At 40.2% G+C, this 19,607-nt stretch overlaps 1 protein-coding gene across 2 annotated transcripts in view; it reads left to right on the top strand.

The window, feature by feature from the left end:
• The window catches only part of DROSHA (drosha ribonuclease III), a gene marked incomplete at both ends in the record, with an annotated part of 101,689 nt that overhangs the window by 51,183 nt on the left and 30,899 nt on the right, over nucleotides 1-19,607 (top strand). For both annotated transcript variants that reach the window (XM_084233524.1, XM_084233523.1), the window contains 6 exons: nucleotides 200-307; nucleotides 5,842-5,949; nucleotides 6,454-6,592; nucleotides 7,565-7,625; nucleotides 16,631-16,690; nucleotides 18,499-18,598. In XM_084233524.1, coding sequence (XP_084089650.1) covers nucleotides 200-307; nucleotides 5,842-5,949; nucleotides 6,454-6,592; nucleotides 7,565-7,625; nucleotides 16,631-16,690; nucleotides 18,499-18,598 — 576 coding nt within the window. The remainder of the gene's footprint in view (nucleotides 1-199; nucleotides 308-5,841; nucleotides 5,950-6,453; nucleotides 6,593-7,564; nucleotides 7,626-16,630; nucleotides 16,691-18,498; nucleotides 18,599-19,607) is intronic.

The following is a 19,607-nucleotide window of genomic DNA, read 5'->3' as shown; positions in this document are numbered from 1 at the left end:
AGGAAAGGCTGGTTTATACCCAGGGCCTTGAGCATCCTGGCCTTCATTTCAAATAAAATATTGTAATTTTATGTGAAAAGGTTTGAGTACCTGAATGTAAATTTGATAATGAATTCAGCTTATTTTTTAATGCTTGATGTTTGGCTCAATATTGCTTTTACAACTGTCAGGTTACTCATCATAATGAGTTCTTTTCTAGGAAGCACTCCAAAAAATTCGACAGAAGAATACCATGAGGCGAGAAGTAACAGTGGAGCTAAGTAGCCAAGGATTCTGGAAAACTGGCATCCGTTCTGATGTCTGTCAGGTGATGATGCTTCTGAGAACACAATTACACCCATATATTGCTTCCTTTAAAAGGCTTCTGTATTATAGTTGTTCTAATTCTGAAAAGTGTTTCAGAACATATTACCTTGCAGCTAAGTGGAACACCCACCATAATTGTTTCCTATCACTAGGGTCTTGTTTTTGTTGTCAGTCTTGTAGATTTTTGTGTCTGTTTTTGCTTGGGTTAGGGGGCATTCAGTACTGCTAAGTTCTGGCTCTGAATGTTGAATGAAGGCAGATCTGTAATTGAAATGCCTGTCTAATTGCAATGAGATGTATAGGTGCTTATCAACAGACAGACCCCTGCAGCTGTACAGGTAGACTCTTTTTTTTTTTTTTAAGATCCACCTATTTATTCATACAAGCACTGGGTACAGTCAGAAGCGCGGGAGGGTGAGAGAATTCACCAGAGCCAGAGCGGGGAGCAGAGCAGGCAGAAGGACCGAAGGACACTGCTGAAGGGAGCAGCGGGAGGCAGGAGAGGTCTGCGTGCCATGTGGGACCATCTTCCGGTGGCCGGGGAGCAGCTGGGGATCGAACCGGTGCTGCAGAGGCTGCGGGCAGCTTCACAACCCAGTGCTCAACCGCTGCGCCACCGGGGAGGCCCCCAGGTAGACTCTTGAAGGCGGTGTGTACACACTTTCCAGACCAAAGACTCAAACTTATGTTGCTGTGAACCAAAGACATTAATGAATAGAATCAGTTTAAATTTCATATTTGAACCAAGTGACATTATTTTTTCCTTAGATGGACTCCGTAGAGGAATATTTAAGTTATATATAACTGACTCACTAGTATTTTTGCTTCCCCTGTTGGTAGAATTTATGCCAGATTAAAGATTACCAACCCCAGCATATTCTTTGACTTTTCACTTGACTCTGTAGTTGCAGTTGATCCTGCTTGCACTCTGAAGGAATTATAATACAGATTATGAGTCTATAATAATGCAGCTTGCTGAGTTCAGCCTTTTGGAAGAATTCTTCTGGGCTTCCATTTATTTGTTTTGATGGTTGCATGTATTGTAAGTTCAGGCATTCTTTGGTGTTCATTTCATCATTATGAGTTTTTTTATATCAATTTTTTTATATCAATTATATCGAACAGTAGGATTTAATTCTATAATTAAAGTTATTGCTGTGATTCATTTACCATGTGATATCCAAAGCTAAATATTTTTACATTAAGATAAACTGTTATTGATGCAGAATTGCTAAATAGTTTGAGAATAATCATCTGTAGAGATATCTAGCTACATCCTCTAAGTCACAGTTATTATGGCCATCAACCAATATTTTTTACCTTAAATACTTTTCAGAAGTGAATTACCTTACTTCATTAATTCTCTTAGGACCACTTGAAGCAGTATCACCCAGTTTTCTGTTTGTAACTGTTTCTCCAAAACCAACATAAAATCCTCTTTAAAAATATAAGAAAAATGAGCAGTCTACTCTAAATGTGTTCATCTCAGTGATAAGGCAAAGGTGATTGCTTGAAGAGATCACAAAATTGTGTGAGCATTAAGAACTAGAGACCTTCTAATTCAGTGGTTTTTATTTTTTTTTAAAGATTTATTTATTTATGCATACAAGAACTGGGGTACAGGCCAGAGGTGTGGGGGTGAGACGATTCACCAGAGACAGAGTGGGGAACAGAACAGGCAGATTAACTGAAACACACTGCTGAGAGGAGCAGCGGGTGAGTCAGGAGAGGTCTGCTGTACCATGTGGGTAACTCCCTGGCTGGGGATTGAACTCGTGCTGCAGTGGCTGCGGAAAGCTTCATAGGCTGCATCTTAACCCCTTGCGCCACCAAGGAGGCCCCCTTCAGTGGTTTTTAAATCTGACTTTTTGGTTAACATTTTTTTTTAAACAAAATCCTGTGGAGCCCTAATTTGTAAAAAGATAAAAAATGACTGGTGGGTGTTGTGGGTTGTGGGTGGAGAATATATCCCATTCCCATTGTACTTGATATCCTACCCCCCACCCCCATGTAGCAGTCCCTACGGCAGTTTCATTCCACTGGATACACTTTTTTAAAAACACTGAGCCCCTTTCCCTTTCTTTTGGTAAAACAAGGGTGCTAAGTAGTCTGTCCACTGCATTTTTATGTTCTTTAGCTGTGTCACCATTGCTCTGGCACCTCAGATTAGGAGCAACTGAAGGACTCTGATTTCTCTCTCTCTGTTTATCATACTTGACATTCCGTTTTGAGATGGATAAGCAAAAACTCCCGATCAGTTCCTTTGATGAACTGGTCAAAGAAGCTTATCTTGATTTAAACTCTTTGAGGGTGAATATGTTTTCATCTAATAATAGTTGCTCCTCCTGTAGGACTCCCACGCTTCCAAAGATAACTGCCACCTGCTCAGAAGCCATGCTTCCATTCTCTGGTCTTCCTAATGGAAGGCTTTTAAGATTTCAGTAAAATTATCCTCACATGTAAAAGACTTAGTAAAGAATATAAATTACTGCTTATGAGTTCAGTGCTGCATACAGGAACAACTTAATAGTTTGTTTAAAAAAAAAGTGCTGCTTATATGGAGTGAGCCATCCAGCTACCTGAGAACTTGCTTAAAGCAGAAGAGAAAGAAATCTGAACACGGTGGCAATGTGGGGGTGGTGGGATCGGGGACTGTTAACAGCAAAAATAAAATCATAAAGCCAGCATGTTTTAGTGAAAGAGTCCTTACACACACAAATCAAATCGTTGTAGAGATATTCTCTAGCTCTCAATGTTAGAACTGCAGGAAGTATCTGTTTCTTGACATATTAAATATTACTTCACCATCAGTGAATAGTGTTGGATTGTGAAAGTAAATTGTTACATGCACTGAGTATAAAACATCAACTTAAAGAAATGCCATCTTGAGAGAATTTGGAGGTGTTGCTCCTCAACTCATTCATTACCAACTTCAAATTTTAAATGCAAAAACTTAGCATAAGATAAAAATGACTTTGGGGAAAATGACAAGAGTAAATGAACTTACTATTGACTTGTGACTCAAGCTGAGTACATTTTGCTGTGAATATTATGCATTTGGGCTCTTCCTTATTCCAGAATGGTTTTTAGGTGGTCATTTTGTTGATAAATATGGGAATAGTTAAAAAACATGATTATACAAATCATGGACTCCACGCGAAAATTATGAAATCTGCTACTGCTGTCTGTGTCAGTTGAACAGTTAACTTCTCTTGGACTGTCTCATTCATATCAGGAGGTCAGAATGGTTTCTTTATTATACCTACATCTTACAGAAAGCTTTTACTTATGGAAATGTAGTTTCCTGTTTGGGGTATTCCTTTATGTCTGTGATTATCTGTAGGTTAATCGTACCAGGTACAGATATTCACGTTACTGTGTCTTAAGTAAGGTCTTTGTGCTTAGGCCTCAAACTGGATACACAGATTCATTTTACTTTTGATTTTAAGGTTTCCTTTAAAAATTTTTTTAGGTTTTTCATGATTGCTAAAAATCTACAGAATTCCAAACTCAGATTTACAGAGCCAGTAAATCTATTCCTTCTAAACTGTTCTTGTCCTTTCTCACCCCTGCCATTTAACCATTTTAAAAAAATAGTTTACAGTAAGTACACACACATACACTCTCTCCCCCCTTTTCAATCAACATTGGCATTTTATATACTTTTCTATACCTTGATTTTCTTTACTTTACCAATACTTCTGAGAGATAACAGTTTTGTAGATAAAATTGAGACTTTGGCTATCTGGGATACATGATGGACCTGGGTCTTATGTACCTTTCCATGGTATTCCCAAGAAAAATGTTCTTTGGGAAGAGAGACTGGCTCTATTTGGAGTCAGTTTAGAGAAAATGGTGAAGGTCTCAGAATTGATTCACATGTGTAATAGTTAAAGGAAATAAGACTTAGGTTAGCTAAGAGAAGACTGAGCCATTCAGTGTATTTTGTATGTCTCCAGCTGTACAACTAGGTTCATAGGGGTAAATCTCCAAAGAGGCAGATTTGGGCTTAATGTTAATAATTTTTACTCTAAAGAGGGTCTTTTTTTCTTGACAGGTAATGATCCCCTTTCACTGGCGGTATTAAATAAAGGACATAATGCACCAGTTTGAGTTTGCGCTTTAGAGATAGTTGTGCTGCATGATCTTCATAACTCTTTCACCTTGAGTTTACAGCATCAACTTCTTGCGCTCCCTACCATTTAAATGCCTGAAAAACTTTATTATACTTTGGCCATATACTTTGTTTTCATATTATGCTGTTTTTAATACAGCACTTACAAAAACAAGTTGGACAACATGCCAGTAATTCAGGTCTTGATGGCATATCTTGTGGAGGCCGTTGATGACAAAAAACTAATCTTCATCTTTTTTTTCTTCCTCAGCTCTTGTAAGCCCAGCACATGGAGGTGCTCAATATGTATTTGTTGAGTTGAGCTGAGAAAAAAACTTTTACTGATTAGAGGTCCTAATTGGGAGAACTAATCCTTCTTTATGCATTTATAACACAGAAAACTGATTTCTGTAGTTTCACGTCAACTCATTTTCATGTATTTTTAAACAATGCCAACTTAAAATACTTCAAAGACTAAGATGCTATAAAGCATATGTCAGTCATTCTGTGGGCTCTGCCCACTCCCTCAATTCTAATGAATAAGACTTCTTCACTCTCTTGAATTCTAGGGAAACATAATTTAAAAAAAGAAAGATATGTCTTCCATGAAATAATCTCCCAATAAGGAATCTATAGCCAAATCAAAAGTGATTGAAACAAAATAAGTTTCCTGTTCTCAGGCACCATGTATTGTGGTTTATAAAAGTTGTCTTTTTAATGTTAGATCACTAAGTGTTAAACTTAGACTGATCTTTAGTTGAGAAGTTCTTTACTGGAGGGTAGTGATGGGCTTTAGGGGTCCATGAGCTTATTAAAACTGCATGCAGTTCTTGCATCTTTGTGCCCATAAACATTTTTTCTAGGGCAAGAGTCATTTTTCTTAGATTCTCAAAAGTGGCATGACCCTGACAAACTCAGAATCGGTGAGTGTCCTAATCCATTCTCAAAAGATGGACAAGGAGGCAACTCCTTGTGAGTTCCTTGATGTTACCCTGCTGAGTACTGATGAGCCAGAGCTGTTCCTGCATAATTGACAGTTAACGGGCCTGGTTCTGAGCAATTTTTGTATTTCTTTATTTAATACTTTTAACTATGCTTCCAGGTGCTATCCTGGTCCCGTTTTAAAGTGAGGAAACAGACAGGTTAAATAACTCATCTCAAGTCCCACAGTGAATGGGCAACAGCAGGATTTGGGTGCAGACATTCTGGTTCCAGAGGCCGTACTTTCTAACAGCTATATCCTGCCTCCCCGCCCCAACCCCTATTGGAGGATTCCCCAGGATGCCATACAACCCTCAGATTGTTTCAAGACTTTGTGAGATAGAATTTGAGAGATGAAATGGTTCTTGCTTGTTGTAAAATAAATGAAGTGTTTTTGTGAAGTGTTATAGTTAAACATATTGGAATATTTTTTATCCTAGCATGCGATGATGCTGCCTGTTTTGACCCATCATATCCGCTACCACCAATGCCTAATGCATCTGGACAAGTTGATAGGGTATACTTTCCAAGATCGTTGTCTGTTACAGGTAAGAATTACTCTCCTGTACACTCACATAATAACAAGATAGCAGTGATTCATCCTGTAGGTTACAGATAGAGGACTGAGTTCTCTGCTATGGGAGATGGTAGAGATGTTTAGAAACATAATTCTCTCCATTACTCTACTCAGGTTGCCTCTGCCACTTTTAAACCCTTTTTCTCACTTTTTCTTGATGCTATTGCTGGTGAAATAGACTAAAGCTAGAATTTACCTATCAAACGTGAATCTTCTCTTTCAGCTTTTCTGTGAAAACTTTTCAGATGCTGAATATGCTAATTCCCCTCTGAAAGATACGGATTTTTGGGTTTCTTTTCACAAGAGGACTTGTACCTTAGCTCTGGAAATTTGACAGAGGAGGAGATTAAGATAGAAAAATCAGGCTTAAAATTTATCAAGATAGAAAGATTTCTTTCCCATTTCATTTGAGAGGATATAAAGATGGCACTTCTCTTGGATTTTTAAGACTGAACTTATTTCACTGATATTTTAGCTGGCCATGACTCATCCCAGTCACCACTTAAATTTTGGAATGAATCCTGATCATGCCAGGAATTCTTTGTCTAACTGTGGAATCCGACAGCCTAAGTATGGAGACAGAAAAGTTCATCACATGCATATGCGGAAGAAAGGTATGTGTGGTTTCTACTCTTGTGTTTGGCCTATGTCCCCTGATGTAAAGTGAAGCCCCTCCAGCTTCCCTGGTGGCACAAGGGGTTAAGTCTCAGCACCATGACGCTGTCCGCAGCCACTGAAGCACCAGTTCCATCCCCAGCCAGGGAGCTGACCCACATGGCGCGGCAGACCTCTCCTGTCTCGCCCGCTGCTCCCCTCAGCAGTGTATTTCAGTCAGTCTGCCTGTTCTGTTTCCCACTCTGTCTCTGGTGAATCCTCTCACCCCTCCCCCACCCCTACCCCTTCACCCCCCGCCCCGCACTTCTGGCCTACACCCCAGCTCTTGTATGCATAAATATATAAACTTAAAAAAAAAAAAAGTTAAAAAAAAAAAGTGAAGGCCCTCCAGGAACGGTTTTCTGGGTGACTGATTCTAATTCTTTTTTTTTTTTTTTTAAGATTTATTTATTTATTTATACAAGCACTGGGTACAGTCAGAAGCGCGGGAAGGGTGAGAGAATTCACCAGAGCCAGAGCGGGGAGCAGAGCAGGCAGAAGGACCGAAGTACACTGCTGAGGGGAGCAGTGGGCGCGGCAGGAGAGGTCTGCGTGCCATGTGGGACCCTCCTCCGGTGGCCGGGGAGCAGATGGGGATCAAACAGGCACTGCAGAGGCTGCAGGCAGCTTCGCAACCCAGCACTCAACTTCTGTACCACCAGGGAGGCCCCTGATTCTAATTCTTAATGCTTTCTGATCCATTTGTTATTATCTTCACTTTGTAATAAGTGGATGCGAGTTTTTTAAAAAGTTTCTTTCTCCTCTCAAGTATTTTAAGTAACTAAGTTGATTAAACTTGTAGACATGTAGCAATTAAACCTTTTAAAAGTAAAACCGGGATGAGATAGGTGAATTTCTTTCTCTTATCAGATGATGGTGCTAGAATGCTTCTAATAGTGTTTATTTGTGGTTTTGTTCTTTTTTTTTGATAGGAATTAATACCTTAATAAATATCATGTCACGCCTTGGCCAGGATGATCCAACTCCTTCAAGGTAAATTAGATTTTATTTTATTACAGCTTTATTGAGATATGATCCATATACCATACAGTTGACCCAGACATACAACATGATGTTTAGCCTTTTCACAAAATAGTGCAACCATCATCACTGTCAAATTTTTGAACGCTTTCATCACCTCAAAAAGAAACCTTGTGCTCCCCATTCCCCTCAGCCTGCCTAGTCCTAAGCAACCACCAGTCTACTTTCAGTCTACATGAATTGGCTTATTATAAACATTTCTTGTAAGTGGTATTATATTGATATGGCCCTTTGTGACTGGCTTCTCTTACTTAGTATAATGTTTTCAAGATTTATGCATGTTAAATACATATATTTATCCCTTTTTATTGTTAAGTAATGTCCCATGGGAAAATATACCACATTTTACTTATCTCTTCCTCAGTCGATGGACCCATGGGTAGCTCCCACATTTTGGCTATTATGAATGATGTTGCTATGAATATTTATGTCGGGTTTTGTTGGACATATATTTTGATTCTTTTTGGGTATGTGCTGTGAGTACGATTTGTTGGGTCATCTAGTAACTCTGTTTAACCAGACTTTTCCAAAGTGACTGCACCGTTTTATTTTTTTCACATTTGAAAAGGACAGGTTTATTAGGAAAAGGAGAAAGAAGGGAGGAACCTGTAGGGTAACAGGCGGCCAGGAGAACTTGCACCATTTTATATCCCCGTGGCAATATAAAAGGCTTCTCATTTCTTCACTTCTTTTCCAACTTTTTTATCTGTCTTTGTGAGTCACAGCCTGGAAGGGTATGCAGTGGTACCTCATTGTGGTTCTGTGGGTATTTTCCTGATGACTCATGATGTTGAGCATCTTCCATGTGCTTATTGGCTTTTTGTATATCTTCTCCAGACAAATGTCTGTTTAGATGCTTTTCCCATTTGTAATCGGGTTATTTTTTGTTGTTGAGTTACAATTACATTTTTTATATATCCCAGATACAAGTTCCTTATCAGAGTATTTGCAATTTTTTTTCCTTGCTCTCTGGATTGTTGTTTAGCAATTGTGATGTATCCGTGAAAGCACACAGGTTTTGATGAAATCCAATTTAATTGTTGGTTTTGTTGTATTTTGTTGCTTGTGCTTTTGATGTCAACTCTAAGAAACAATGCCTAAATAAAGTCATAAAGATTTACCTCTATGTTTTCTGAAAGTTTTATAGTTTTTTTCCAGTTATTTTTAGCTGTTTTGTCTATTTTAATTTTGGTGTATAATATGACATTATACACAGCTGCATTTTTTTGCTTGTGGATAGCCAACTGTCTCAGCACCATTTGTTGGAAAGGCTAATCTTTCCTCACTAAATCATCTTGGCACCCTTTGAAAATCAATTGTTGGCATATCTGAGATTTTACTTTTAGATTTCCAGTTCTAGTCCATTAATCTATGTCTGTCCTTATGCCAGTACCACCACCTGTCTTAATTATTGTAGCTTCGTGGTAAGTTTTGAAATTAATACATCTAACTTTCTTTTTTTTAAGATTGAAATCTCTTCTGAATTTATTACATTTCCACATGAATTTTTTAATTAGCTCATTAAAATTTTTTTGCAATGAAACCAGCTGGATTTTGTTAAGGATTATGATCGATAGATCATTTTGTGATCAATTACGTTCTTAATATTAAGTATTAATATTGGATGTTTTTATCTTTTTTAATTTCTTTCAACGTTTTGTAGTTTTCAGAGTATTGCTTATCCTTTGCTAGATTTATTTAATAAGTATTTTGCTCATTTTCATACTGTTGTAAATGAATTTTCTTAGTTTCATATTTGGATTGCTCGCTGTCAGTGTATAAAAATATAATTGATTTTTTATATTATTCTTGTTTACTGCTATCTTCGTGAATTCATTTGTTAGCACTAATATTTTTTTAGTGGATGCCTTAAGTTTCATTTTGTATATGTTCATCTCATCTCAGGAATTTGGCCAGAAAATTTTTTTTTCCTTCGTGTAGTTGCCTTGGCTAAAAGCTTCCCGCACAATATTGAATCATATTGGTGAGAGAAGATCCCATTCTTCTTCCCAATCTAAAGAGGAAATTATTCATTCACTATTTAGTTTGCTATTAGCTCTGGGATTTTCTCAGGTGCCATTTATCAGGATGAGGAAGTTGCCTTCCATTGCTAGTTTGCTGAATGTTTTTATCATGAAAGTCTGTTGAGTTCTCTGAAATGCTTTCCTGCATCTATTAGAATGATCATGTGTTTCTTTCATTTCTGTGGTATGTTGTGTCCATTGATTTTCAGGTGTTAAACCAACCATGCTTTCCCACTTGATCATGGTGTATAATCCTTTTCATGTGCTGTGAGTTTAGTTTGCTAGTGTTGTGCTGAGGATTTTTATGTTGACATTCATAAGATTTGCTGGTCTGATTTTTCTTTTCCTGTGATGTTTTTTTCTGGTTTCATTTATTAGGATAATACTAGCCTGACACAACGGGTCGGAAAATTTTATGTTTGTTTTTCTTATTTTATTTCTTGCCTATAAGAGATACCATCATATATTAGCGTTCTCACTTTCATGTAGCTTTGAACTTCCAAAGTCTCTGGTAAGAAAATGGGCTAGTCAATTTCTATTAAACTCAACACCTTGGAAAACTGGATGCCTAATGCCCAAAGGCTGTTCTCAGGTGGATTGTCTTTGTATGTGAAGTACAACAGGTTATATTTTGAAAGTCAGTAGAGAAAATTGCTTGAGGGTGGCTTCCTTTTTTAAGTGGGGAGTTGAAAAATTGAATAACTGGGCTTGTCACTCTGAGCAATGTTAGAAGTGACAGAGAGTTGAGATAATTGCTGCCACTAATAACTGGTGTCCACAGCGATGAGAAAGCCCTGGCATAGCTGGCATAGCTTCCTGTTCCACCATATTCTTCTTAGATCACTTTTCTCTTTAAATTGTTCTGCCTTCTGCTGCTCTCTTTTGAGGTTCTCACAAACCAAACTGTCTTTACTCTTCAGTCAGGAAAGGTCGGATAAAACTCCAAATTTTCAGTTTGAAGATAATCGTGTGCCTTAATGTGGTATTCTGGGAGAGTCTAAGATAGGAGAGAGCTGCCTAATTAAAAGAGCCTTAATCATACCCACAGAGGTCGTGTGGCCATGGTTTCCTTTTACCCTGCCATGTCATAGGCTTGCCAGCTGACCAGCTCTTTGCTTTAGTAAGAGGAGTCCTGAGTGGTCCTCAGTCCCTGCTGGAGCAAGGCTGCACAGACCAGAGACCCTCACTTTTCAATGATGAAAGCACAAGGTTGTTATTTTTCCCATATCCACTTAATCCACAGCTATTGGTGTATAAATTATGTCTTTGGGTAGCATCGATTTTTGTTTTCTTTTTCTCTATTACAAAAAGGTGGCTTTCATACTACAGCAAAAGGAATGATACCCAAGAAAAGGGTTCTGATTTTTACCATTTTGAAAATGATACCATTGGTGGAGAATAAGCAGATGGTCTCCTCCTTTGGCTTTCGCCCTTGCTTCTTCTGTGGAGAGCCTATTGCCGTGTGTCTGATCTCTTTTGCTGATGCAGAGTTGACCCCAAGTTTCTGTTCAGAAGGACTCTCCTAGTCTCCAGTCTGCGGCTGCTATTTGACAGCTGCACTCTAGCGATCCCCAGCTGCGCACAGCCCTGCAAGTGCTACTGAAGAAGCTGCACACAAATTGAACTCAGCACATATTTATCCAGTGCCTTGGAACTTGAGGCAGTTTGTGAGCCTTTTAGGGAATGCAAAGGCAAGTGAGACAAAACTCATCAGGAGGGGCGACCACCTGGGCTGGGGTGTGGAGTGAGAGTGCTGTAAACATAAATAACTTAATGGAAGGATGACTGCCGCGTGCTTCCGTGAGGGCCCAAAACAAAACACACTCACACAACTGCCAAGGGGCCAAGGGGAGATCTGGTCTTTGTTTAGGGATTATAGGTCAGTATTACACTGTTGAATAATCGAGGTCACTGGAAATGATTTACCCTCTGTCCTGTTTATTTCTGAGATTGTTGTAAAATGGGGTGCAGTAGCTCTCCTCCTTGCATGGGTTTGTATATCTTCGAAGCAAACACAATCAAATTGCAAGTGTCAGTGGATATAGCTCCTCCCTAGGCTAGCCTAGGGAGTCTCAATAGAGACTTGAGAAGGCAAAGAGAGAGCATGTGTACAAGGAGGTTCTTTGGGGAGTCTGTTTCTGGCACTGAAGTTACAGAAACAGAGCATTCTGGGGGAGGAGAGGCTCTTGACAAAGTCTCCTTCTTGTCCCCCCTGAAAACTGCCTTTCCCACCCCTGACTGTCCTGCAGTGTAATTAGTGACTGCATTCTACCTGTTTTCCCTTTCGTCTGCCTCTAAATCCATCTTGCTTTCTGGAGCCTTGATTCTAATTTTTAGGTGTAACCTGTTTCAAAAGCTTCCTGTGACATCTTACTGCCTAGCAATCCCAGTACCGATGACCTGGCCGCAGGCCACTGGCTCATGCTGCGAGTGTCTCTTCTGTCTTCCCGAATGCCCGCAGTCAAGTGCAGCTCCCTGAGGAATGCCCTGTGACCCCGTGACAGCCGCTGCTGTTTACCTCGCGGTGCCTGTTCTAGTTCTCCTGTGTGTTGTGATTGTGTTGTAGGCTGATTTTCTTTACTGTAAGCATTGTGAAAATCTATGGACATACTTTTTTTTTTTTTTTTAAACCTCCTTTTCTTTTGCAACACGTGCCTTTCATAGAGGAGGGCTCCGGAAAAGTATTAAAGGAAGGGATGTCATTCATGTTTTTACTTTTTATCCTTGGTTATTTACTTGTTTACTTGAAATAGGGAAACGGAGGAGTTAAGAAGGGTCGTGGTCTGAGCCATGGCCGGTTAGTATTTTACTTAATCTGATTTGGGATCAGTGAGGATTTACCAAAGACATGAAAGCTTAAAATTAATAAATGAAAACCTGTCTGCCTCTCAAAATAATTTATTTATATGCCGGCATCATCTCAAGTGAATATGCCACCCATAATTTTGAAACGTGTCACTGTTTTAACCACATAAATCTCAGCTGTATAGTTATATTTAACTCATGCAAATTGCAGTGAAATGTTACCCCGAGAAGAGTCTCTGAAGGATTAGGCATTTGGTGGGATTCAAGTAATCCACGTATTATCAGTAAGACCTTTGGGAGTGAGGGACCAGAAGACTGATAATGGAAAAATGAGGGAATTAAGCACTCTTGTTTTGTTTTGCTGTTTGACTGGAAGTGCCGTTGCTGGACATAATGTCTAAGAATCTGGTGCCCAACAGAGAGGTACATGTGGCGTACTTACTGCTTTCTTTGTGTTTGGGGAAATGGTGATTGCAAAATATATTTATATTGCATCATATGTAAATATTTTGCATTAAAAATACAATAACAATATGCATTGAATATATGTGAATTCTACTCAGTGGATTTACTAACAAATGCTTCAAGTTAAGTCTCAGAGGCTTACTTTGGGATCCATGAATCTAGAGGGCCCGAGATCTAGTAGCTCTGCAACCTCTTCTCCCTCCAAATGGCCCTGTAGATGTAATAAACAGAGGGAATGCTGCACTGGGTGGGAGGCTTGACTGACCTCCATGGCTCCTCCTTACTCTTAATTCTGCCAGTCACTGACTAAGGCTTGGCATGCACAGGTGAGGTGTTGTCTGGACCCTCACACTAGTCTAACAGTTACCCCTGGACTTGGCCCATCCCAAGATGGTCTCCCAAGGAGTGATTGACACCTTACAATATAACTGTTAGAGGGAGACGGCTGTGATTTTATAAAGTACTTTGAATTCCTCAGACCAAATGTCCCATATAAATGTTACAGTTAATCTAGATTTCATAATACCACTGTTGATTCACTTCTTAAAAACAAATAGAATGTTTACTGTTCAGTAAACATCTTATCTTGGAGCTTGCTAGTATTTATAAAGGGGGTGATTAAAGGATGTATAAACTCTGAAAGAGGAAACAACAGATTGGCTACTGCAGTCAACAAGCACTAGCAGCTCGCTCTGTCCACTTTTCCAGATGAAACCACTGGGTTAGGAATTGTCCAGTATAATAATAAACTAAGGTGGTATTTAATCCTCGTTTTTGTTTGTGGCTTATTGCAAAGTTTAATCACAGTGTAGATACAGACAAACATGCAGGCCATGGCCAGCTCATTTAGTGGACGGCAGGCTCACTGTTCAGTCCACCATTTTAGGATTATGGCTTCATATTTTAACAGACTGAATAATAGTCTTACTTTGTGGTTATTAAAATCCTAGACCTCGTTCTTGTTTCCCTACAAGTTTATGAAAGAAATTAAAATATATGCCACTGACTTCATTCAACATTGTGTATGTCTCAAAGTAGCTCTTATCCTTTGACTTGATACCGTATTTTTTTTTTTTTTTTTATTAAAATGTAAGACAATCCAGCTATGGTTTGTCTCCTCCTGCTGGCCCCTGCCAGGGTTTCTTGCTTCCTGGGGTCAGTAGATTTTCCTGTGTGGCACTCTGAACTGGTGGGAAGAAAATCAAGTCTCCATCAAAGAAAATGCATATTGCTTTTAGTGGCTTGTGAGAAAGAATATGGGAATATTAATTTCTTTCCTTTTAAAACTTAGTATTTTTAGTTCCTATCATCTCAGGACAATAGCTTATTAAGGTTGATGACATTAAGTCAACAAGACTGCTGCTTGTTGCTTCGAGAGCAACACACACGTTTGCAGTTCTGGTGTGTCTGGCAGCAAGTGAGATCACAGTACTGGAGAGCTTCTAAAAGTTTTTTGCTTTTTAATGTTCTGCGTTCCGCTGTGGAACTTTTTAGTCAACCATGGCTAGTGGAGTAGTAACAAAAAATAAAATCTCTTTTAAAATCTAGTATGTATTTGGTAGAAATAATAATAAAAGTATGTTTTAGGGCCCAGTGGTCCTTCCTTCCCTCCCTCCCTTCTGCCCTCTGCAAGGTTATAAATTCTTTAGCACAGGCATAATATCTCCCCCATTTCCCATTATTGGTTATTAACTGCTCGCCAGCATGCCTTCTTCCCATAAATAAAGGTGATAAATGGAAACTGGGTTCAGAATCACTTCTTTATTGCACACATCTTTCCAATTTTCTCCTATTTTGTTCATTTTTCTTCTAGAATCGAAATGTAGAGGAATGGTAGGTAGAAAGTAAACTTACTTGTGAGATAATATGAAATAATAGGAAATTGAACTCAGATTACCAAGTAGATGATTTGGTATTCTAGTCATGAGTCATTTAACTTACCAATATTTATTTTTTTATATATGCTGAAACTACAGGGGGACTTTAAATACGTAAACTAAACTGGCACACATAAAATGAACAGTCAAAGTAGTATTTAATTTTGGCATACATTGAGTAACCAATGTTAAGCGATGTTGGAAAAGGGGTGCGGCTCATTGAGGGTGAGCCAACATCCTTGAGAGCTCCAGTAGTTAGGCAGCTTCCCAGAGGACCCTAACAATGAACGGGATTTGGGAGAGAAGGCATGGGAGGGATGGTGTGTGTCTAGCACGGAACAGAGTTCCATCAACTCTGAGGTCTGAATTGCTGCTAAAGTAGATAACTGGTGGGTACGATGACAGCAGATAAAGAATGGTCTGGAAAGCGAGACAGGCTTAGACTTGACAGTCAGCTATTAAATGATTTGAGAATCCAAGGGTCATGTCTGAGATATTTAAGGAAGTCCCGGGAGCCAGGGAGGCGAGCTCCTGCTCAGGCCCAGGCTTGTCCCTTCCTTTGCACAGATTCCCAGGGGCTTGGAGTGCCCTTCTTTCCTTCTCACAATTGTTACTGTCTTTTCTGGTTTCTTTCTCTTATTACCTCCCCTTCCTGTTACACATTTTCTCCTTTTGCCGCTAATCCTGCAGCCATCTCCCAGGTTCTTCTCGTAATGGCCAAGGTAGAACATTAGCACCCAGTGATTCTCGTCAGAATCCTTGTCTCCACTGCCTCACCGGGACTGCCCACCAGTGGCCTCAGCCATTTCCTTGGACTGAAATCACTGCTCTCTTCTCACCTTGAAGCTCTTTCTTTCTTGACACGTGCTCATCACTTGGCTAGAGAATAGCACTAACCTCCATTTCCTCTCTGGCCAGTACTACTGACCTCCCCTCTACTTGATTTCAACTGCGACCCTCCCTGGGCTCAGTCCTGAGACCTTTTGCTTTTGCTGCTTTCTCTCCCTAAGTAGTGTCAGCCAGTCACTTCTCAAGTCACTCCTGAAACCCTGCACTCCTCCAGATGTATTACCAGCGTTTCCTAGCCCATGAAATTTGGCCTGTGGGGTGTGACTTTGTCAATAATGAAGCTACAAAATGTCAGCTATTCACCGAGGGGGCAATTATTAGTTTTGGTAAGGGGAAACATTTCCTGGACCTTGCGGGATTAGTAGGTTTTCAGTGTGGGGAGGTTGGGATCTCTGGGGCAGCAGAGGGCCTGGCCTGAACAGACGCACGGAGAGTTTCAGGGAAACTCTGTATTTCCGAGAGCATGACGTAGTTCTGGAGCAGGAGCTCGCTACATAGCTGGGAGGGGGCGGCCGCGGATAATGAGATGAAGCAGCTTAGGCATATCCTCATTGGGAGTTTGGGAAGTTGTCCTTTAGAATATTGTACACAAACTGAATTTTTTGGTATTCCATTCTGCTAAATTGTTCTCTTTTGTTGGGTCCACCTGTTAGCACTGTGGAAAGATTCACAGTTGTTAGCGGGATAACTCCTCACTTTAGGTTCCCTGGGCAAAGAGGCGGGTCGGAAAGCCTTGCCCGTGGTGTGATGGGATGCCCCTCCGCTTCCACGAGTGGGCCCTGTGCCTCCGGCTGAGATGCGGTCAGTGCGCTTGACTGTGAGAAATAAGGGCGGCTGTTTTGATTACTGAAGGAGCTAACTCGTGTTCTTTTCTTTGAGAAGAGAGGGAGGGGATGTAAATGTTTGATGTTAAGACATCGTTTTCATTCTCTGGTAGGATTAATCACAACGAGCGGTTGGAGTTCCTGGGTGATGCTGTTGTTGAATTTCTGACCAGGTAAGTGAACGTTTCTACTGTTCCTCAATAACTATTTTATAGGTAACATTTAATACACTCCCTTCTTTGTAATTAGTCGAATAAGGCAGACGCAGCAGGTATTTGGTCTCTTTCATAGAGCTTAAAAGCCTGAGGTCAGTGGCTCCTGCCCTCGTAACTTGCATTCACTGCTGCTGTAATGAGCAAGATTGTAGGATAAAAGGCCAGCATCCCGACCTGTCAAGTTTATGTTCAAGTTGCTACAACCACAAGAGATCAGCTTGTCTTGGTCTAGATGCTTTAGAGCTTACATTCAATTTGTAAAGAAAGGGATGATATTTTAAAATGTCATGTCATTTTCTAGGATTTGTCTTTGATCCCTCTCTCACTCTGTCTGATCTCAGGGGAAGTGAAGTTTACAAGTAATTTGAATGACTAGATTTTGGGGTGTGTGTGTGTGTGTGTGTGTGTGTGTGTGTTCCCTCCAGAAGTGCATTTACTTTTACATGATTTACATTTACTTTCACATGATTTGCATTTACTTTTACATGATTTCACTTTCATAGGGAGACAGAATATGCTTCTCTTGGAACTACCTTGAGCTGTGTTTATTCTCTTTAGCTCATTTCTTTTCTCAAAAAGGACATAATAAGGCAAAGCGGGTGTTTTCTAAGCCTTGTCTCAATTGGACACAAAAGGACTAAACAAGCTTAATGGATCTTAAAAACTGGTGTGAGATTTACAGAGAACAGTTGTGTTTCAGACTGATTCTGGTTCTCCTTAGGGCCCTCTGCCAACCCCACACTCTCTTTACCTACCTTCTGTCCTTAGGGCACAGCCCCCATGTGTGCCACTCTGTCCTGTTCCCGTGAAGAACATGGCTCAGGGGCCACTCCTAACCCAACCCAGCAGTGGCACTTGTTTCTAAGCCCAATCTCTGAGCATAGTTTTTGCTCCTCACCTTGTGTGATCAGTTGATCATCCCTTTGTGTTGTCAGATATCAGAGAAACCTTTTATTTTTATTTTTTAAAAAGATTTATTTATTTATGCATACAAGAACTGGGATAAAGGCCAGAGGTGCGGGGGGTGAGAGGATCCACCAGAGACAGAGCGGGGAACAGAACAGGCAGATTGACTGAAGTACACTGCTGAGGGGAGCAGCGGGCGAGTCAGGAGAGGTCTGCTGTGCCATGTGGGGAGTTCCCTGGCTGGGGATTGAACTCATGCTGCAGTGGCTGCTACTAGTGTCATAGGTTGCATCTTTTTTTTTTTTTTTAAATTTATTTATTTATTTTATACAAGAACCGGGGTACAGGCCAGATGCGTAGGAGGGTGAGAGGATTCATCAGAGACAAAGCGGGGAACAGACAGGCAGACTGACGAAATGCATTGCTGAGGGGAGCAGCGGGCAAGACAGGAGAGGTCTGCCACGCCATGTGGGATCCTCGCCGGCCAGCCGGGATTGAACCGGCACTGCAGAGGCTGCAGACAGCTTCACAGTGCAGGCTCAACTGCCTGCGCCACCAGGGGAGGCCCCATAGATTGCGTCTTAACCCCTTGCGCCACCAGGGAAGCCCCAGAGAAACCTTTTAATAGAAATAAACATAAAAGCTGGAGTGAATGGTGCTGGCTGGCTTTTAGCTCATTCTGATGTACTGCACTTAACTATTTAACTTGCGAAGACTTTTAGTCCAACTTTCCAGTTTAGTTCAATCCAGCTGATGTCCATTGCTCAGATAATGTGTGCCAAGCCTGGTTTTGTGCCTAAGAGCTTGGACAGAATGTCGTGATACATATTTATTCACATGCTCGCTTTTTTCTCTTTCAGTGTCCATTTGTACTATTTGTTTCCCAGCCTGGAAGAAGGAGGATTAGCAACCTATCGGACAGCCATTGTTCAGAACCAACATCTTGCCATGCTGGCCAAGGTATAGCAGACATCTGAAGTGTTTGTAGTGAAGGCTGACCTTCCCTTCAATCCGTGCATAATTGTGCATTTGAATAAGCAACTCTTTCGAGTATATTAAAGGTTTAACATTTTATAGAGCAGGAAGAATTTTTTTGTTTGGGTTTTAAGGACTCCACCTTACTAGTTCTGTTACCTGTGTGAATTTCCTGAGCAGCTAATGAGCTCCATGGTGAGATAACTTGATAACAGAAGGGGGAAATTTTGACAGATGTGCATAAACAGAGTCAAACATTTAGGGAAAAGGAGAACATGAGAACAAAGCAAAAGAATTGAAAAATTTGGTTTTCCCTTTGTATAATAGTTACATTTGCCTTTAACAAGCAAAATTACAGCTTTCAATAGAATACTCCAGGCCGTTTATATAAGGGTTCAATTACCTTTGTGATTGTCTCCAAATCACAAGTCTCAAATTATTCAAGTTTAGGATTTAAGCTGGTCAGCTAGACACATCAATTTAGCTGACTAACAAAACCTTTTTTTTTTTTTTAATTTAAATTTTATTTTTATATTCTCCATACAATTACAACCCCCTTATTTTGACCCCAAGCCCTCCTTTCCCCACCCCCCATCCCCCATAGAGTGTCTCTGGTTCATAGTTGTTTGTTGATTTTGATATTTTCTTTCTTGTAGTTATTCTTTTTCCTGGTCCCTTATTTAAGTTTTCTAGATTCCTGCTGTGAGTGAGACCATCCAGTATTTTTCTTTTCTCTCTAGCTTATTTCGCTGAGCATGATCCCTTCCAGCTCCATCCATGTTGCTGCAAATTTCATGTGTTTATCTTTTTTGAATGCTGAGTAATATTCCATGGTGTATATGTACCACATCTTCTTGATCCAGTCATCTATTTTTGGGCATTGGGGTTGTTTCTAAAGCTTAGCTATTGTAAACAGTGCTGCTATAAACATAGGGGTGCAGGTGCTCTTTGGAATTGATGTTTCTGTGTCCTTTGGGTAAATACCTAGGAGTGG

The sequence above is a fragment of the Talpa europaea genome (assembly GCF_964194135.1).
Source record: "Talpa europaea genome assembly, chromosome: 5".
Taxonomy (NCBI): domain Eukaryota; kingdom Metazoa; phylum Chordata; class Mammalia; order Eulipotyphla; family Talpidae; genus Talpa; species Talpa europaea.
Note: the sequence above shows the minus strand (reverse complement) of the source record. Positions and strands in the feature narration are given on the sequence as shown.